The sequence below is a fragment of the Pectinophora gossypiella genome, chromosome 3 (genome assembly GCF_024362695.1).
Source record: "Pectinophora gossypiella chromosome 3, ilPecGoss1.1, whole genome shotgun sequence".
In the NCBI taxonomy this organism is placed as follows: Eukaryota; Metazoa; Arthropoda; class Insecta; order Lepidoptera; family Gelechiidae; genus Pectinophora; species Pectinophora gossypiella.
Genome location: NC_065406.1, coordinates 7940202 through 7962608, shown reverse-complemented (window position 1 = coordinate 7962608; position 22407 = coordinate 7940202). Strand labels below are relative to the sequence as shown.

General features: G+C 38.5%; 2 protein-coding genes across 13 annotated transcripts; one reads left to right on the top strand and one right to left on the bottom strand.

The window, feature by feature from the left end:
• Nucleotides 1-2352: 2352 nt before the first annotated feature.
• Nucleotides 2353-20279, bottom strand: LOC126381830 (antichymotrypsin-2-like). 12 transcript variants are annotated; one of them, XM_050031336.1, is made up of 10 exons: nucleotides 20127-20279; nucleotides 19801-19907; nucleotides 19134-19231; nucleotides 17396-17530; nucleotides 16371-16577; nucleotides 15939-16037; nucleotides 15706-15846; nucleotides 14960-15181; nucleotides 13530-13674; nucleotides 12642-12817 (listed from the first exon to the last, which is right to left on the bottom strand). In XM_050031336.1, exons 2-10 carry the CDS (start codon nucleotides 19838-19840, stop codon nucleotides 12654-12656), a joined length of 1251 nt encoding a protein of 416 aa, XP_049887293.1. In that variant the 5' UTR covers nucleotides 19841-19907; nucleotides 20127-20279; the 3' UTR covers nucleotides 12642-12653. The 12 variants fall into 12 exon arrangements, 11 of the variants coding, with proteins under 11 accessions (XP_049887292.1, XP_049887291.1, XP_049887290.1 ...); XM_050031337.1 differs by having other exon boundaries at nucleotides 19801-19901; nucleotides 20127-20240; XR_007568986.1 differs by lacking the exons at nucleotides 12642-12817; nucleotides 19801-19907; nucleotides 20127-20279 and adding exons at nucleotides 2353-3112; nucleotides 3241-3425 and having other exon boundaries at nucleotides 19134-19373.
• A 777-nt stretch (nucleotides 20280-21056) lies between these two features.
• LOC126381843 (uncharacterized) lies at nucleotides 21057-22303 on the top strand. Its single transcript, XM_050031354.1, has one exon. It carries the CDS (start codon nucleotides 21635-21637, stop codon nucleotides 22079-22081), a length of 447 nt encoding a protein of 148 aa, XP_049887311.1. The 5' UTR covers nucleotides 21057-21634; the 3' UTR covers nucleotides 22082-22303.
• The last annotated feature ends 104 nt before the right edge of the window (nucleotides 22304-22407 follow it).

Here is a 22407-nt window from a genome sequence, read left to right as displayed (position 1 = left end):
AATTAAGACAACAGGCGTGAGGGTGCCCAGTTGGGCGCGAACCTCGGCTCAGGGCGTCGTCTGAGAAGAAGAATATTTGAAAGAATTAATCGACCCTGTATCGGGGTTCTGAAGTGTTTAGTGTCGCGAGCTGATTGGCCACCTCTATGACTAGAGTAATCGGGTCGTCGGGATCGTATTTACGTCCTTCGAACGCCGATACTTTTCAGTACCGTCCCTGAGTAATAACTTTCGTTCCAAGCTCCTCAGTGCTTCGGAACACATAGATATATAAGTAAGTTTCTCGTCAAGACCGATGATGAGGCCATTGCAATTTCCAATAGATACCTTTATACTTATACATCACTATGTAATATGGCCTATTGTTGATGAGTAAAGTTAAGACTATGTTTTTGTAAGTATTCATGTGTTTGTGCACCTAGCGAAGCCATTGAAACGCTTGATGGCCGGTCAGCTCTGCTACAATAACAAATAGTCGACTGAAATGCAACTCATTTGATGCGAGTTATTTGCACGGTTTCTGGCAAAAACTAGAGACTGCAAAGTTAAATAGTCTAACGGCCTCCGTGGTCCAGTGGTTGAGCGTTCTGCTCACGATCCTGAGGTCCCGGGTTCGAATCCCGGTGGAGACAAATCACAAAAATCACTTTGTAAAAATTACTGGCTGATCACCTGATTGTCCGAAAGTAAGATGATCCGTGCTTCGGAAGGCACGTTAACTGAAGGCACCGTTGGTCCCGGTTACTACTTACTGATGTAAGTACGTAGTCGTTACTTGAGTCACGTCAGGGGCTTTGGCGGCTAAATAATACCACCTCACAACCCACGTGGTAGAAGATCATGACATTTTGATAACAGTAGATAACTAATAATGGCCCCGATTCCTGCAGACATCTCTTAATTTTACTTTAAGTTATACCTGTCATTTTCTTATCCGCCGAAAAGGAAAGGGACGGATGATTGACAGCTCTTAATTTTAGGAAGAATGAGTAAATAAATGAATAACCCGGGCGAATTTTTAGACGGTTGTTTTAGATTTGTGCTTAAAATTGACGTGTGTTCCATAAATTTTATGCTTGTCGATTACCCATCCCTTTCCTTTTCGGCGGATAAGAAAATGACAGATATAACCTAAAATTAAATTAGATGGTATTTACAGGAATTAGCACCAATGTCTGTCTAGAGTAAAATAAACTTGTCTATTTTAAATTTGAAAGATTTTTAATTGTTCTAAAAATTCAAGGAATGTATAAGTAGTTTAATTATTATAACATTAAATAGGTACCGAATTAAAGCATGTCGGTTTAATTTCATAAAACAGTAAATAAAAGTTGAGTAAGCGGAACGTAATACCTAGTAGGTAGTAATATGGCGTGATATCATTAGTAGATTAAAAAATATATTTTTCATATTAAAAATCAAAAACGATACGCTCACACCACAAAAATCAAATCATTCAATTAATGTTTTTTTTTCATTTGTTTTTTTTTATTTATATTTTATATAAGTATACTTATAACAATATAATATACAGGTATACGTAATGCGGTATACCCACTGCGACATGATACTTAATTAATATGGATATTTTTTTTATGATATTACTTATTATACCATTAAAGCATGTAGTCGAATAGCAAGATTGGGTCAATAAAATAATTTCATTTTACTGTTATCCTTAATATCATCATTACGAAACTCTTTTTGACCATAACATTACTTTTTTTATGACACATGCTGTATTCCCTATATGGAAAAAAAATTGTACGTACTATTAACAACCTAACAGTTTCATGTTGCCTACTAACACTAATAAGGGCTTCCTTCATACAAAAGACATCAACGCTGTTGTTTTTTCATAATAATGCTTTTTTGACCATAATTTCAAAACTATTTTTTGATTTTTGCACTATTCCCTAAGTTTAATAATTCTTCATTCAAAAAAATTACCTACTGCAATACGATTTGTGAGTGTTTCTGAGAAATGCGTAGAGTCGTTAACAAACATATACACGGACCATACCATAGGATTTCAGCCCAAAAGTCTGGCCGGAATTGCGCAGTCGAGAAGAGTGGAAGAATCAAGGGGTGGCCTTTGCCCAACGGTGGGATCAATAATTTTATTATATAATTTTATTTCTTATATCTAGCCTATTGGCTATTTGTCCCTGACTTTGCTCACCGACGTATCTGTAATGTTTTGCTAAAGTGATTAGTGTCTTATTGACAATTGCAAAAAGGTGCAAATCAGTTTCGCCTTAATTGCAAAAACGTCAATTCGCGACATCAGCGACGAATTATAAGATAACAAAGCAATATTAAATAACTAAAAAGAAAACAACAGTGACATCATAGTGTTTCACGAGAGTGTTTTAATTTCAGTGCTCAAAAAATAAGTATATAAGTTTGTAAGTAGGTAGGAATCTATAACAAAAGTAAAAACAACTTTTAAGACTATTCTCACACGACACTGCACACCGACGCGATGGTTGGCGGTGAAGCGGTTTGTAGATCGCATTGATTTGTAATCTGTTAATTCCTAAAAATCCTTACACACGAACGCGTGGTTAAGCGGTACTGCGAATAATACGACGAACCGCTTTATAGCGCGTATAACTTATACTGACTGCGTATTTTTTAGTATGTAGCATACAGGGTGTTAGTGACATCGTAACGAAAACTTTGAGGGAAGAATTTTCCATAGCAGAAGTACCTATAGAATTGAAAATAAGTAAGTAATTTAAAAAAACTAAAAAAAAAACCATGAATTTTGCGACGGAAAATTCTACTTGATATTAACTCAGAATCATGGTCTGAATCATCCCCCTTAGTATGCGTTTCGATGTCACTAACACGCTGTATATGCGCGGCGAGGCAGTAATCCGCGCGGACAGCGAGCTCACTGCCTCGCCGCGCGATACGCCGCAACAAAATCTGCTTCAATGCATCCGTCTGCTACTAAAGTGCGCGGTGTTGTGTGAGATTAGCCTATAAAAAATATACTCAAAAATGATTAGTTCCTTGTTTTGCTTACCTGAAAATATAAATGACCGTATGACCAGTTTTATCGGGGGGGTTAGCCAAGTTGCACACTTTTTGATTGAACGTGTTTCTGCAACACAAGCAAAGTCTTTCAAACCTCGCAAGTATGCATCGTTCTTGACGTAAGGTGTTCATTTAATTCAGACGGGTTAACGTTTTAAGGTGAAAACGTTTGCAACTTGGCTTGCAGGTACTTACTGATTCTTATAGATATAATATTGCAACAAAGCAGGTATCAAATAATTCTTCCATTCTTCATTGACCTCGGAAGACTCCGACAAACAGAATGGTAGCTCGGGGACCCATCAGGATGTACAGGAACGGGTGGTCAGCTTGGAACAACTCAACAGATGGATCCTCGCTCAAACGTATTATCTGCATACCTGCACCAATCATACCGAACTATAGGCAACAGCACAGGAGTCTATATACCAGCGCTGAGCTAGGCGTCTGCCAAATTACCTACAACTAAATTTTCTTATGGATATTTCCATATGAAAATCTACCCCGTGAATCAAATCCAAGGGCCTAGCCAGATTGTAAAAACGTTTCTAAGAATGTGTGTTAACTTATAAACTAATCCGTAACTTATAACTACGTAGTTATAACTATAGTTATAAAAGTAGGTACTCTGTGGCGTTTAGATTCGCGCGACTTACTCGTAAAGTTAACGTCGTCGTTGTCGAATTGGGATATTGGAATGTTTCAACGGTCTCCGTGGTCCATTGGTTGAGCGTTAGGCTCACGATCCGGAGGTCCCGGGTTCGAATCCCGGGAATCACAAAACTACTTCGTGATCCCTAGTTTGGTTACGATTGTTACAGGCTGATCCTGATTATCCGAAAGAAAGATGATCCGTGCTCCAGAAGGCACGTTAAGCCGTTAGTCCTGGTTACTAATTACTGATGTAAGTAAGTAGTCGTAATATGAGCCATGTCAGGGGCCTTTGGCGGCTCAATAATAGCCCTGACACAAGGGTTGATGGGGTTGGTAATCCACTTCACAACCCACACGATAGAAAAATCGGAATGTTCGAAACTGGGTTAGACCAGGCAACCAAGCCTAGGTTACCAGGATACTACTTTAACTATAGGTCTTAAAAAGTTTAAGCGCACAGCCGTTAGCCTGTCACAAGCAGCCCACCAGGTCAGTTTAAGATTGCTTACCTCTGCCAATAATAAAACCTACGCGACTCTGTAGTCACCAGAGGTGGAAAGCCACCTTAATGTGTTTGTAATGTTCTTTTATGTACATAAAATAACTAATATTGTTTTGTAGGAATTATAGGTACTTAACGAAATAGATAAATTTCACTTTTATTTATCTTTTCTCATTATTTTAAAAAATAAGGTTAATATCTAATTTGTTACCCTCGGAAGCAGCGTGGCCACTCCCAACGCGAGAATATCAAATTGCTTACTGAGAGGTCCACAGTTTTGTTATTGTAAAATAATGGAGAAAAATAAATTTATTTTTATTTTAAGTAGATAAATAACGAAATGTTTTCAGATGTCTGTGAGAAAACATAAATAACTAAAACTACTAAATACTTGCTTAAATAAAAAAGTTTATTAAAAAAGAATAGCCGAATACCACAGAGTGAAAGTTTTCATGAATATCAAAGTTTAAAGTCCGTGGTAGGTGACGACGAAGTAAGGGGCGCTATCCACTATTATAGCAGCCAGAAATGGTCGATCCGCCACGAACCGCGGGTTCAGCTGCGGTATGGCACATCGAAACCTCGACACCAATGCTGTAACACAATTCATCTCTCTATTCACAGCTAACTGTACCTCCGACACCACCGCCACCGATCACAGAAAATGTGTCTACTCAATACAAATGATCTAACTACAGAATTATTCATCCAAGGTTCGCGCCTAACTGGGCACTGGTCTTAATTTTTGTACCGGGTGAGAGCCCTCAGCGCTCCCCATTTGTCCAGCCAAGTAGTTAATGCCATCAGCGACAAATCTACGATAAGTCACGTCAAAAATAAAATAAAAAAAAGAATTATTCATAAGGGTTAATTGAGGTAAGTGCGCCTGCAGGAGAGTCCATAGACCCGCGAATGACCTTGGACACTGATAAGATGTACCCACGACAGAGGTATAGTCGAAGATAATGACATTTTACTTAAACTCCTTACAATACCTCAACCGGGTCTGCATGACAACCGCGCCGCGCGCGGCCCGAATTATATTGAGCGCTTCGACCAATAAACGATACGAATGCTATCTACGTAGATGGACGTCAAACGGGTATTGGTCGAAGGCCTCGATATAATTCGCGCCGCGCGCGGCGCGGTTACCGTGCAGAGCCTACAGGGCATTACGAGCGCCAAAATCATGGATAGTATGAAATTCCTATATACCCACTAATAAATAAGTACTAAAAACATATCATGCGCATGCTTTTTTTTTTGAAGGAGATAGTAATATCTCCTTAACTGTAAAGTTTAGGCGCGTTCTAATTTGATAGGATCTGTCAGGTACCGCCAGGAAGGAGATTTTGGCAGCGCCACCCAAAGACGCATACATGGATTACTAAAAGGTTTAAATATTTAAATAAACATGTTTATTTAAAAAAAATAGACTTATAATTATGCGATACAACATGGAGTACAAGCATTTTTGTAGATAATAATATCACAGTATAACTTCTGTGCTAGGTGACCACGAAGGTGACCTATAGGTCACCGCTCATTATGATAGCAGCCAGGTAAGGTCGGTCAGCCACGAATCGCGGCTTCGGCGGCAATATGGTACACACTTTAAACACCACCGTTAAAACCACAGGTTAAAACAATCGGTACCGCTATTCATCTGCAAGGCTAACGCGTGCAACGTGATAAAATTATCGATCGATTAAATACATTTTGTCGAAATCGATAAGTTTTTTTTTCTATCATGCGTGCAACGTGATTTTGTTCGTAATTTGTCAAAACTACATGACGTATTTGGTACATATTAGCACCAATCAACAAAATGACATAATTATATCGTCAGAATCGATAAAATGACCGTGATAAAATTTTATCACGTTGCGCATAGCCCTACTGGATGTACCTCCGACAAACCAAATAATTATAATTATAAATTTTAAAACAACATGTACCCAAATTAAGATAATATTATCATGCACATGCTTTTTTTGGACATTTATCATTATCAATGTTAAAGTTATAGATGTGTAATGTTTTACGATAATTTTATGCAGATAGGTATTATGAATTCCAAAAATATTGTTCACCAACTTTTTATAAAGAACGCACGTTCTGTCGATTAGCGATCGGCAGGCCAGGCCTCACAGTCCATCATATAGCTACCTCTACAAAAATAGATTACAAGGAGGGAATATATTATTTCATATTTTAATATAGGTAAGGAAATATGTTTAAATGTAAAAATAAATATGACTAAAACTACTAGCTAAATACTTAAATATAAATGTTTATTTAAAAGAATAGACCAATACTTATATATAATACTACATAGAGTGCAAACAATTTTGTAGGATATTAATTATTATAGTTATCACAGTTTAGACTTTAAAGTCCGTGGTAGGTGGCGACAAAGTAAGGGGCGCCGTCCACCATGATGGCAGCCAGGAATGGTCGGTCCGCCACGAACCGCGGCTTCGGCGGTTCCATGAACGCACTTCTGCACATCACCATCATTGCTGTAACACAATAGATCTCTCTATTCATAACTGAATATGCTTACAACACCACCACCGATCCACAGAAAATGTATGTACTCATGCCAGCAAAGAGTACTAAATAGTTAAATAATACATAAATTACTTCTATAGAGACGAGGTAGTAACGTAAATCCAATGTGGAAGATGTCCTTAGATCTGCGATGTATCAACGAGAATATGGATATTTTTCCCAAAATCCTTACAATACCAAACAATAATATAAGTAGTGTTAGATAGAAAAGAACCGATCGACTTAATATCGACTGATAAATCACTATACTCATAATCGTCACAACACCAGCTTACTTACTTTGACATATCTAATTCTTACCGCGCATTGAGACGATTGTAAGGTAAACGCTCCTATTACCGCCAGGTTAAGCTATGCTCTGATTACCTCTCAGAAATTAAGTACTTCTGTATTTGCTAGTGCAGCTTATTAATTTTATTTGTATTGTTATGACTGTCTTCTGCTAAATACATCAAGAATTTTTAATTTTGAGTGAATATTTTGGATAAAAAATAATTTTATGTCCGAAAACTCACTTTCCTCTATTACCGCCACATAAATTGCGGTTTCTTTCTATTACCGCCTTTGCTGCATCGAATACCGCCAACGAGATATCTAACCAACTATTCAGGTACAATAAAATACTTTATTTAAAAAAAATGTTGTTTTTACCACTGTTAATGTAGTTAATAGATACATAAATTGGGAAGGCACTGTCTCTCAAAATACAGGTTCACCTAGTTTGAAAGACAGCGTTCCAACAAAAACTGTAAACGAACTATTTTCAATAATCATCATCATCAACAGCCGTATGACGCCCACTGCTGGACATAGGCCTCCCCCAAGGATCTCCACAACGATCGGTCCTGCGCTGCCCGCATCCAGCGGCTTCCCGCCACCTTCACCAGATCGTCGGTCCACCTTGTAGCGGGCCTACCCACTGAGCGTCGTCCGACACGTGGTTGCCACTCCAGAACCTTTCCGCCCCAGCGGCCATCGGTTCTCCTCGCTATGTGTCCTGCCCACTGCCACTTCAGTTTTGCAATTCTCCGGGCTATGTCGGTGACTTTAGTTCTCCTGCGGATCTCCTCATTTCTGATTCGATCAAGCAGGGAAATACCGAACATAGCTCTCTCCATTGCCCGCTGAGCGACACCGAGCCTCCTCACGAGACCCATAGTAAGCGGCCACGTCTCACTGCCGTAGGTCATCACTGGCAACACGCGCTGGTCAAAGACTTTCGTCTTGAGACACTGGTATTTTGGACGAGAAGATATTCCGCAGCTTCCCGAACGCTGCCCATCCGAGTTGGATCCGACGAGAGATCTCTTTCTCGAAGTTGGACTTACCTAACTGGATTATTTGTCCTAGGTAAATGTACTGGTCTACAACTTCGAGTGTAACGTTCCCAACCTGAACTGGAGTGGGTGCGACATGGTCGTTGGACATAATTTTTGTCTTTGCCATGTTCATGCTAAGACCCACTCGTTGGGATGCGTTACTGAGATGCTCGAGCATGGTGTTCAGTTCTTCCAGGGTCTCAGCCATTAGGACTATATCATCGGCAAATCGAAGGTGCGTCAGGTACTCACCGTTGATGTTGATGCCAAATCCTTTCCAGTCCAGAAGCTTAAAAATATCCTCCAGTGCAGCAGTGAACAGTTTCGGAGAGATGACATCTCCCTGTCTCACTCTTCGCTGCAGTTGGATCGGATTAGAGCTCTGGTTCTGTACTCGAACTGACATAGTGGCATTTTGGTAGAGGTCCCTTAGCTTTTCGATGTACCTATGGTCCACTTGGCACCTCTGAAGAGACTTCAACACCGCTCAGGTCTCGATCGAATCAAAGGCTTTCTCATAATCCACAAACGCCAAGCAAAGTGGCAGATTATACTCGTCGGTCTTCTGTATAACCTGCCGCAGCGTATAGATGTGGTCTATGGTGCCGGAAACCGGCTTGTTCGGGAGGCTGGAAGTCGTCAAATCTGCAAGCGAGAGGATTCGTAATGACCCTCGAAAACAACTTGTAGACATGGCTCAGAAGCGAGATAGGTCTGTAGTTCTTCAGTAGGGCTTTATCACCTTTCTTGAAGAACAGGACCACCTCGCTTCCGCTCTATGCCCTCTGCGTTTTGCCCTGAAATATGACGGAATTGAAGAGCCTCTGGAGGGCTTTGAGTATTGGCGTTCCGCCCGCTCTCAGAAGTTCTGGTGTGATTCTGTCATCTCCTGCCGCTTTGTTGTTTTTGAGCTGTTTGAGGGCCATCCTAATCTCGTACAGGCTGACGTCCGGGATATCTTCAGTGTAGTGTCGGGTAAGCTTGGTCTGTCCGTCCGTCTCTGTCAGTCCGAAGAATAATGCATCACCCTGTCTATAAATCATAAGAGGGAATCTATGGTGGCGGTAATAGAAACATGTATGTAATTTCTGTGTTTCAATTTCCGCCACATAAAAATTAGCCTTAAGAAAACAAATAAATATTCAAAATTAGAGCTACGTATGTAATAACCAGTTTCAAAGCATATTTTAATAAATATATAAAGTATTTTAATTAGAAATTCATAATTACTTCAACTACTTGTTCATACATTTCTTAAAAAAATACATTAACTTATATGCAGCACAGGATACTTGAATTCCACCAAATGTGTGGCGTTAATAGATTTTAATATAGTTCATGAACCATACTATAAAATAAAATGATAACATTATGAATGATTGGGCATGTTACCTTAAATAACTAAAAAATACAAATATCATACAAATATCAATCGCCGCCATAGGTGGCGGTAATAGTAACCAAACTGCAAATGTATGCTTCTATCACCGCCACATTTTAAAACTCAAATTAATCATTTAAAACTAACACAAATATCAAATATAGCATGCTTTCTCAGATCTTAAACGTATTAACAAGTAGTTATAATTACTAAAATGAAGAAAAATATGTTTCATCGGACACAAAACCTTAAGAAAAAAATGTTGTATGCTTATGCATTTCAGTAGTGGCTTGTATGGAGCGCGTTGCTTGAGCGGACACTGCACACTTACAGACCAATCACAAATTAGACTGTTGTTGCCCACGCTCAGGGGTATGTTCGTTTCATGGTCAATTAATACATGTATCTTTTGACATTTGAATCAATTTTCTATCTCGGACACAATTCAAAATATCCGCAATTTAAAAAAGGTGGCGGTAAACGATGTCGATTTTTGGGTGGCGTTAATAGGAGCGTTTACCTTAATATGTTATCTTATTGAAATATATTCATTAATCGTACTGAACTGCTCGTTCTGTTTAATAATAGGTATAGAAGGGACACTCTCTGTCCCGCACCAATATGGGTGTGAACTTGATTTAATTTCCTCCGCAGACGGACTTACCCCAAGTTAAAAAAATATATAGTAGAAAATGTTTTAGGTTCAAGGTTTGATAGTTATAAAACTATTTATAAACATATAAAAACTACCCACTAAATAAATTAATTTTACTATCTACTCACGAATAAAAAAGATAAGTACTAAAATAATATCGTGTGCATGCTTTTTATGAAAGAGTTATTACAGCTGTAAGTTATGTAGGCCCGGGGTAGGTGACGATTTAGCATCCAGGTATGGTAGGTTGGCGAGGAACTGAGGCTTGGAAGACGCAAGCACACATCATCCTTACAATTATTAGAAGATTAGAACACGTCAGTGATATATAGCAGAGGTTCTCATACTTTTAAGATATAACGGAACACCCATCAAATACTTTTAGTTTACGGAACTCGAATTAAATGATTACAAATTAAAGACACATTAATTTGAATGGGTTCCTAAATTATCAGAAATATTGAAAAAGTGAAACAATTTAACTTATAATGCAAAGAAAGACATTTCACAGAACCCCGGTGACTTTGGGAACAGCTGATCTGTATAACTACGTATTTTTCTAAATCATTTCAAGTAAAACAAAAAGCAAATGTGCCAGAGGGTTAAATCAGATACCGAAACCTACATTTATGAGGATTATAATGAGACTACTTTTTTTTAAATAAAATAATAAAAATGTATTAAAAAAATAACTTAGAGGAATAAACAGTACATATTATACGTATTATGCGCATGCGTTTTTATGTAGGAGATATCACAGTTTTAATGTTGTGGTCCGTGATAGGTGGCGATGAAGTAAGGAGCGCCGTCCGTTACGATAGCAGCCAAGAATGGTCGATCCGCCACAAACCGCGGTTTCGGCGGCTCGCCGATTATGCAGGCGGTCATACAGACCAACATCGCTGCAACATAACCGTCTCTGTTCAAACCTGAATGACTTCCGACACCACAATCGAACCACAGAAAGGGACCATAACACCCAATACGCATGAACACGTCACAAAAATCAAACATAAGTATTAAAAAGGACTTTAAATAATAAAATATACTAAAATAAACAAAAGAGAAACAAATTACAAGTATAAACGAAACAACAAAAACAGTAAGTATTTCAATAGATTCAGGATACACCCATACATTTAAAACAGTGTCTATCTATCTATCTGTATAAAGTGTAGTATTTAGACTTCTGTAGGTCCATGGTATGTGGCAATAAAGTGAGGGGCGCCGTCCACTATTATAGCAGCCAGGAATGGTCGGTCAGCCACGAACCGCGGCGACGGCGGCGCATCCATTATGAACGAAGTCAAAGACATCAGCACCGCTGAAACACCACCGTCGTATGTTCACATACTTATCTCCAACATCACAACTACATGACACTGATCCCCCAAAAAATACTGTACTTACCTACTAAATACGCATTCCGTACAAAACGACAAAAAGCAAGCTTACACAAGGAAACATTCAATTTATAGTCCAATGAAAAATTTAATGGATTTACTTTCATTATCAACATGCATTTACAAAAGGGTGTTAATTTTTTGTGCACTTTTTTTTGCAACATTTGGGACAATTATTGCAAAGGAGAGAGCTGTGATGGATTGTATCTTGAGATGGTGTTCGCGGCGGTCCCCGGTAGAGGCCAAGGAAGAGTGCGTGGTGGTCGGGACCGAGGAGGAGGTATAGGAAGGGTTGCTTGGCGACGAAGCGTTGCACCGGCTGGCTAGCTGACCGCAGCATCAACAACATTCCTGCGCGCACAGATATACTGCTATAGCTGGTCTTATAGCGACGCCCCCGCGTCACCTTCTGCGCCACCAACACTACACCAGCGCCAACTTTATTGGACCAACCCAATCATATGATCACAATTATCCATACTAATTATACGACACTCCAACGTCACCGGCAATGACGCGCGTAAGTAATACCGACGACAAAAAGCTTTACGATTTCTATACCTACATACTACTTTTAATATTATGGGCGTACTTAAATAAAAAAAATAAAAACAATTTGCAGTCCTATTAAACATTTAATGGAATTACTTCATTACCAACATGCATTTACATAAGGATATGAAAAGGGTGTTCGTTTATTGAGAGGTTTTAATGGACATAAGTACTATCGTTGGTGAGCAAACAACACCGAGCAAGTCATACAGTATTTTGTATGACTTGCGCGATGTTATTTTTTTTTCGAAACGTCACGTCTAGACCCCTCATTATCTGTGCATTTTTTTCTTAGACACTTGCGAACTTGCTTCTGATAGCATTTTATACTTGGTTAATACCCGGTAAGTAAATTACTTATGCAACATGTGGTGCAATTATCAAAAATGTGAAAACTAAAGGAACGCGTCTTGAGTTATTCACGGGGGTCCCCGGTAGAACCCGATGAAGAGTGCGTTGCTTTCGGCGCCGAGAAGGAGGTATAGGAAGGGCCGCTTCGCGATGAAGCGCTGCACCGGCGGGCGTGCTGACCGCATCATCACCGACACTCCTGCGCGCACAGATACTGCTATAGCTCGTCTCGCTGCGACGCAGGCGCCGGCGGCGGCTCGTGCGGCGAGTACCGCGCGACTAGAGCCACCTGCTGCGCTACCAACACGAGCACCAACGCTGGCCGGTCCATCTTGAACTGCGCGCGTTGCTCTAGTGCGCGCCGCGTGCGCACCACCCCCGCTGCGCCACCATGACGGACAAACCCAATCACTCACACGATCACACAGTTATACTAATCATACCAAACTACAAACCCACGAGTAACATGCTCTTACGCCAACAGATAATACCCAATGTGAGACACCAGAAGATTATATTTAAACCAATAATAATCATGAGCTTCACCAAAGGCTGATAATTAATGTAAAATAGTCCATTAATATTACCCAAAGCTATCGCTAGGAATTGCTATGAAAAAAAGGAATGTGAAGTACAAACTTATAATGTTAGGTAATAAAATGACTAGCTGCACTGATCTTATCATGTGTCATGCAGGGATATAGGTAAACATGCAATGTGTTTTTGAAATGAGTAGATAAAGTTGAATAATTATAGATATTATTGCTAAAATGACTGTTGTGTACAATTGGCAATGTCCAAAATGTAAATTGCATGAGGCAATCGCGAACAATTGTAATAGTAAGTTATCTATATTACACACAAACTCAGAAAAGTTTGTATGTATGTCTGGAAAGAGAAACTGAGTCACAGGTTACAGGTTAATAAGCTCTGTGATCGGATGAGATGAGTGTGCCTTGCGAAGGTCAGCCATTCTTGTTATCACTTGTTAGTACAGACAGACAAAACACCCTAAGATATAGCAAACCAGTAGATCACCAGCACATAAACAAAAGCACTGCGAACCTATAATTAGTAATTCCAAATATCTTACCAGTAGCCGCCGCCGCTTCAGCTCCCTCCTCGTTCACTTCAATGAATGCCTTCTGAATGGCTTTGGACACGTACAAAGGCTCTGGAGGGGTCAACAACTTGTCAAGGCCAGACGAAACACGGTTGAATATCGATTTGATCCCGAGCTGAAATTATTCGAACACATTAACATACACTAACGAGAAAAGCAGCAAACGCTATTGTTCCACCGTAGGTAGCATGTAGGTAAGTGTGAAAGGATCATAAAAAGTACAAAAACCAAAAACAAACAACAAAAAGTACAGTAGTAGTAGTAAAGTACATTGTGAACTTAACGGCCTCCGTGCTCCAGTGGTTGAGCGTCGAGCTTACGATGCGGAGGTCCCGGGTTCGAATCCCGGTGGGAACTAAATATAGAAATCACTTTGTGAGCCCTGGTTTGCTTAGGACTTTGCAGGCTGATTACCCGATTGTTCGAAAGTAAGGTGTTCCGTGCTTCGGAAGGCACATTAAGCCATTGTACTCGGTTACTACTTAACGTAATTACGTAGACGTTACACGAGTCATGTCAGGAACCGTTGACGGCTCAAGGGTGATGAGGTTGGTAATCCATCTCATAACCCACTACGATAGAAGAAGAACTTTGCTAGACATGATTCTTTACTTAAATATATACCTACATAAGATGTATCTATCGTCTGGTCTATTGGTACCTACCTACATCTCTTTGTTTTTAACGTGACTTATTGTAGATTTGCTGCATATTATTATGGCATTAACTTACTACTTGGCCGGACGTATCTACGTGCTATTATTCTTAACTATTATGCCATTAACAACATTGTAACTATTTCGTAATTTGTCCGTAAGTACTTATTACTTAGATAAAAAAAAAATATAACCGTTTTTTTATGTCAGTATCGATAATATTTATAACTACTTATGTGTACAGTCATGTGCAATATTGTATATTAGTACTCGTGACTGTACTTATCTCATTAATAGAAATGTGTTTTTTTTTTAATTAAATACATTTTATAACCTGCAGATCACGCTTATCACCCGTTGGGGTAGGCTAGTCAGAAACCACGGAATTCCACTTACTACGACTCTGACACACGACTTTCACTTCTTCCACTCTTATCAAAGTCTTTATGCATACTCGCCGGTTTATGATTAGGATTACCTACCTATATTTATAATCATCATCTCCCTAGCATTATCCCGTTTTTCACAGGGTCTGCTTACCTAACCTGAAGATTTGACAGGTACGGTTTTTTACAGAAGCGACAGCCTGTCTGACCTTCCAACCCGCGAAGGGAAAACCATCACCAATTATTAATTTATTAATTACGTACCTATATACCTATATAGATATACCTACCTACTAATAATACCTATATTTATAATAAAAAAAATAGAATTATAATTTAAAATATTTGTTATAAGTACCTTCGGAAGCAGGGTGTTGAGATCCAATTCGGTTTCGATCTTGAACTTGGGTACGGTGACCTCCACCTTCATTGAAGCTCCCGGGGAAGTCAATCTGTCAAGGTCCTTCATAAGGTCATAGCCATCCGCTAGCTTCTGCATCACATTGTTCAAACCTTCGATTTCTTTCGGGAGAATAATCACCAGGCTCGATTCTTCTCCTTCATACGGCATCGATAACATCTAAAAATTAAATTCTCATGTAAAACTTATATAGGTTGAGTTTACTTCTTTTGCAATTACTAACATATATCTACTTATTGGTGCTCAAATTTCGAAATAAACCGTTTTTTATTTAAATCTTTTTTTTCTGAATTTTATGTTACCACGAATAATAAATCAATGAATGATTATTATAAGGTATTTTTGAAAACGATGTGTTCTTTGGCCTATTTTTAAAAAGTTTTACCGCCTTACACATAAAAAATAAACCAGAGATGAACGTAGGTTTAAGTATTTGACAGCCAAGCAAAATTGAGTCGAATTATCATACAATTCGACTGAACTTCGCTTGGCTGTCAAATACTTAAACCCACGTTCATCCCTGGTTTATTTTTTATTTGTAAGGTGGTAAATGTTTAGTCTCGATCGCTTTGCTTGTATTGTTTAGGTATCAGCACTTGCATGTGTTTCGCATCTCTGCGTACAAATAAATCGCGTCTATTTCTAACCACGTGTTTGTATACAAATGTAATCTATTTTCATACCTCGGCATTGAGCTCGTCAGAAACATCATAATTGAATTTCCCATCCATGAACATCATTGGTACTTGAATTGTCTTTTTAGCGGTGACGTGGAAATCCAGGGGCGTAGTTAACTGCGGGTCAAACTTCTTCTTCCAAGTACCCTAAAATTTGGAAAGGTAGTCCTCGGTAGAATATTAGGTACCCACACAAAACGACGTAGAAAATTAATTTTAAAATACTATTTTGATACTACCTTAAAGTAGAGAGCGTTGACTAGAACCAGTCGTGTATCTTCGCCGAGACAATCCGGTGCGATGAGGTCCTTAATTTTATTATTAGTTTTGCTTTCAACCTGGAAAGTATTATATCATTTGAAAAGTGCCATTTTTTTACCTTTGATGGGTTTGCTCTTGGCCCCAGACTTGCTCGAAGGTATTAACGAGGCCTAAGATGGAGCTTGCCCAGAAGGTGTCTGTTCACTCTGGCCTTGAAAGCACCTGGGTTATATGCATTCGGAAATGCGTTTCCGAGTAGCCAACAACTACACACCACCTCAGATGAGCGAGATGAAATCAATATTATAATTGAGAAAAAGATGGATTGATTTTTTTACTCTTTCTTTCTTTTTTTTTGTCGGACTCTGGATTCCACTAAGGCTCGCTACAATTTAAAAAAAAAAGAGTACCCATTGGTTAATCTGCTGGGCAGCAGCGGTGCTCTTAGCGAAGTCAATCTTCTCGATGCCAGCATCGAAGACCTTCACGGCATCCTCCTGTAGTTTGGGCTGCAGTTCATGAGGCCCCTCCTTCACATACACGCGGTTCGCCACATTCAAAGTTACGCCCTTCAACGACCTTATTTTCGCAGACACTGAAGAAAACGACGATCGAATCTACAACAAAATTAAGTAGGTAGTTTTAAAAAACGAAAAATGTGCTTTCAAGTACCTAACTCGCTAATAAAACCATTATCCATCTTTTGGCTTCATCTTCAGACCTTCTATTGGGCTTGTGAAAAGTAATTACTTAATTATTGACGATGACAAAAGAATGGGTGGAAAATTAATTATGAAGATATAAGTTGGTTGGTACCTACTTAACGAATAAACTAAAAATAGAAGTGACCAGTTACCTTACATGTCAAATAACTTACTCCTCCAACAATTCTTGAAAATTAATTTACGAAGTTAATTTACGAAGTTACTTATTTACGAAGGAAAAACTTCTTTTGCTTGCTCCTCTTGGTTTGTCTGTAAATGATTTTACTGCTTGGTGTTATGAAAGTTTTACACTATTGTTGGTACTTATTTATTTTAAAAAGTTTTATAAAAACAATACTGTTACGATGTTTTAAACGAAAGGTGTCAAATTTAATATACTGCCAAAATTTTTTCGTTAATATGCTGATGCTTAGGATTACCCTAGCAAAATATGTTCTATGTAAGTATGTTAATAAATTTAGTTTTTACTTTTTATTATCAAAGTTGTGTGCGTCTATAATAGGCAGGCATACCGGAACTTTTCCTATGTGTATTTTATTTTGTATGTGCTGCTGTTGATGCACCATAATACATAAATAATTAAAGACTTTTTTACGTGGATTTTATACGTGATTCATCATACATGTACTTATGTGGAAATATCCTACACCTATTGTTAATATGTGTATAGTTGTTTTGTTATCCCATAAAAATAAATAAAGAATACTTACAGCGTCATCGTCGGGGATGCCGAGGGCGGTCAGCAGCTCAGCGTGAGCTGGATCGCTGGTGCCAAGAGCCAGCAGCGCCAACACGAACTCTGCCGACAATGGGGACGACACCACGCTCTTGTCCTTATCCAACTCCTGCAAAAATTTACGACAATAGAGACTTGGTTTATCAAATATAAATATAGTAGTTGCCAACTAGTCAAATCAGTTACTTTTTACTAAACGTCAAAACACAAAATACCTGTGGTACGAAGAAGCAACCTGTGACGTCATAGAAAAACGTGACAAAATATCGCACTTATTATCATATTTTTCTATATTAAAATTTGAAAATAATTTAAATAGAAAAAAGAAAACGTTTTTTGTCACCTTTAGATCTGTCTTTATGTAGTAAATCTGAATTTCATAATATATCTTTGACATAGGAAACTACCCAATTGCACCAAAATTAAAATTAACTGTGGCTATTATTTTTTTGTGTAGTCTTTTACACTGTACGTTAAGCTGTTGGTCCCAGCTACTAGCCGTAAAAACACCTCCACCAACCCGCAGAGGAGCAGTGTGGTGTTGTATGATCCATACCCCCTCGAGTTGATTGAGGGGAGGCCTGTGTCCGGCAGTAGGACATGTATAGTATTTTATGAAGATTTCGCCTTAAACCCAATAAGCGCCGAGATGTGATTTCTGGAGCCGTGGATGTATGTTTGAACGCGCGTATACCAACTCAAACATAACTTTAAAACAATACCTAGGTCGTACACTTCCGATGCCGCCTCTATATGAAATACAAACAAACTTTTAAAAAGTCTAAGTGTCCTCCACCTGCAATGGATCTACTTACATGGAGTATGCAGCGTACCACATTTTTTTGGTGAGGGTAGACTTATTCACACCATCACACCATCATATACTCATCAGTAGGTCAACATTACTATTGGACCACATTGGAAATTGTGTGATTTGATTACCGGTACCGGACTGGCACCAAAGAGTTACTAATCTCCACTAACACAGTTGGTTTTTACACAGTTAAACAGCTATGCGGCTCACCACCTATCACGTTGATGTAACAGAAAGCTCGGTGAGGTATACCCACGCCTAAACTTAGTACATCTTGATAGAAATGCCTCCCGACTACCTCAATTGGGATACAATTATGAGCTTATATGTGATTTAATTACGTATCTAACTCTATTTCGTTTTTATCTGTGCTGACTGCTAAGTCTATGGCTGCATGACTTTGCCTTTCCCCAAGGGGATAAACAAGATAAAAAATAAATATATCGTGCAACTTAAAATGTAGGTATGCACACATACAATGCATATGCAACGATTTCGCTAACCGATGATAAGCTGTCCACAAACAGATAGTCCTCGTAAAAGGCAGCATAGTTTAGTCATCATCTGCGTGTGTAGGAAGACATCTAGGTATAATAGCTAAACAGAGACCAGTATGACAAATCTAGGTTTTTTATACAATGTTTTTTCGATGTCGGTACCTACATACCAATAAAATGGAAACAATGGAAGGATACTTAAATGTACATCGCTTTTGAGTCTAGAAATAAGTGGACGAAGATTGTGCTCAATTAAAAGTATCTTACAGGTACTTACCTAATTCATAGATCCAGTTTAGATGAAGGTAGTTGAAAATATAATTATATAGGTAGGTTTTCTAAATACTAATATTATAATAATATTAAAAAGTAAATTGCAAATAACGAATAGAAATACTCACATTGCAGAATTTGACGGCGAATTTTGCGATGTTTGCGGATATAGCTTTGGAATCCATTTTAACTAGCGGGCTTACTTGTAGGAGGTATAGTAGGGAAGCTGAAATATATAAGTTGGGATATTTTATACGAATAATACTGTGAATATTAATATTAAACACACGAGTAGTCAACGCGAGGGTATGACTGCTAGTGTGAGAGCCCGGGCATACGCCATACGGTGACATCATTGCTTGCCGCCGCCGCGCGCCGGCCGCTACAAACACGGTGATTCATCAAACCCAACCATCAATTACAACCTTGAAACTACTGCTATAAGATACTATATTGCATGACATGGTTTTACGAACATTGTTTTCTAATGTTATGGCAATAGTCTTAAGGTCATTTCTACCAAAGTCACGTCGATTTATATAAAGAAGAATTAGAAATATTTTTTTTTATTAACTTATCAAAAATCACCATAAAAACGACACATGATACCTGAAACAAACGACACAATAACGTATAAAGGTACCGGTGTTAGTAGAACCTAAACTACAGTTAAATGTTAGTTAGGTAACTAGCTACTAGGTGCCTACTAGAACGACAAGGTCGCATTATTTCACACACTCACCTCAATAAATGTATAACTTTAAAAGAAAAAATAAAAAAATCACTGATATTTACTGATAACACCGAACGTCCGCATGGATAATACTTTAGTCATGTGCTGTAAACCATTTCATACGAAACTACACTTCCTGATAAATGCGACTTTCCGACCAATCCTGAAACTAAAGCATATCTTATCAATGAACATAATTATTGGAAAATATGCACAACGTCAAATAAATCAATGTAACACTGAGTCACAAATTTTAACCTAATCACTATCAGCAGCTAGGTATGTATTGTATTAATCACTAAAAACAGCACTACGAATGATAATAGGTAATAGAAATTGTTAACAAAATGAAGCTTTTCTAATAAAAGTCATAGAAATTATTACTTACAATCGAGGTTTAAAATGTTACATGGATGCTGAATGTATATTTACAAGGCTAATAGGTTATTTTGTATTATAAAAGGCAGAATTTCTACTTGTTTCGCTTGTTGCATGTTTTGATGACTCATTGTGTTGACATACCGAACCTTGGCCACGATTCGTTATTTTGTCATTTTGCCGCTGCAGCGCTGGATTAGATAAATCGTTTCTTTTCAATACCTGTCCCGTTTCAACATTTTTTGACCGTATGAGGAGTAGAATTGAAATTAGAGCTGAGCTTATTCGTTTTCTCCATATTTTTAATGTACACCTTATCTCCCTCACTCAAACTTGGGTCAGCCGCTCGTCTTTTCCTATCTCCATATTCTCAAGCACAAAGTAGACATTCATTTTCAAATTCAACAGCAAATTCCTACCTACTTCATGTCATAGGCACTTTTTACCCATATAAATACGTAAGTATTGGAAGTAGCTTAAAAACAACATGAATCAAATTTTGCACCGTTTAATGTTTTTTTTAACTTCAACTTGAAAAGACTGCGTAGAATAATAATTATAATCACACATCATAAATATAAGTAGTTACCTATGGCATTCTCATGTGCCTATTTTGATTTTGCCATGGGTCTATTATATTTAAGTGTAGGTAAGTATTTTGGTTTCAATTTTCAACGAACAATGTGCAGTTATATAGACATAGGCCTGGTTATATTATATAACTCATACCTACAAGGTGGTCACGTAAGCGTCTATCTACTAAGTTGGATATTACTTATTAATTTATGTAAATATCTATCTATGATGATTTAAACTGTGTACGATGTCCTAGGTTTTTTTTCCTCTAAACGTTGTTTAAGTTTAGGATAAGATCAATATATTTTTATAACGAATATTTGACAGCCTGCAGCAAGCGCTAGAACCGCTTTATGGTACACCATGTGTGTAGCCCGTCCTAAGCCCGTCCCTTTCTGACATTCCTTATAAAATGAATAAACTATAGTTTTCTTATGTAGATCTACTCTACTTTGGCTCTACTATAAAAACGTCAAAATCAAGCTGGGATTTGTATTGTTCAACTTGAAATTCAAAGAAATACCTAATTATGTTTTAATCTGAGGTTTTAATCTAAATGGTCAAAGTAGTAGCAGCAATTCAAAGACATACAGCGTACAGGCTTAGTCATTGATGTGTAATATGTTACTTACTATTAGTAGCCGTAATAGAAAAAAATAGGATCTCGTAACAGTAGGCACTCTAAAAATAAATTAAAACAAAAAAGTTTTTGTCTGAAAACTTATTAGATACTGGTCGACAATAATCTGCTTACGATTTTCGTCTTTGAAATGCCGTTCCATCCAAAGATTAAATCATTTCGAGATTGACATAATACTTAATATATAAAATATACAAAGCCACAAATTCCCTATAAAAAAATCAAAGCTAACTATGCACTAAATCAGTAAGAGAGAATTATGCAATTTTAAATTTCAGTGTGTAAGGGAAAAGTTTATAAAAATGTCGTTAATGTGTCGAGTGGTGCCGGTGTTGGCGCGGCCGGGCACGCGGCACTACGCGCTGTGCTGCCCGCCGCGCTTACCGCCCGGCACCTGCGGCTGCCCCAGCCTGGTGCCCGGCGGCGGCCGCCGAATCGTGCCACCCGCGGACTGCCGCCCTGGACCTATCCCCTACAACCCCTGCCGCCCAATCTTCCATGAAGGACACGACACTTACAAAACCTACAAATACATTTTCTTCTTCTTCTGTGTCCCTCTTATCATCACGCAAATGTTTCGGGCGCTGTCGCATTCGCCTCCCCACAAGGAACCCTGTCGCGACTATGAATACATGCGCATACGCACAAAGAAGTACCCGTGGCGGGACGGCAACCAGACGCTGTTCCACAACGATCATGTGAACAACCTGCCCGAAGACTGCGAGCCTCCGCTACTAGATTGTGATTAACTTATTTTTCAGTTTGTCCTTAGTTTAATAAGTACTTACTTACTTAAAACCATTTTTCATTTTATTTGTCCTGGTTTTGAAATACAATACTTAACCTTAGAACAACTCGTTATTTTACTGTTATACGTAGAAAGAGTAGGAACTTCTTATTCTGAAGTTCAGCGTCTGACAAAGTGTACACTTATGTCGGTCGTAGCGCAGCTTGGAACAAAAAATATGATAAAGGATCGTGTGGTGACTAAGTGGCATGTTGTCTGTAGGATATTCGAAGGAAACACTGAAACAGTGTGTGGCGGTAGGTAGTGCGCGCGCAGGCGGGGCAGCGG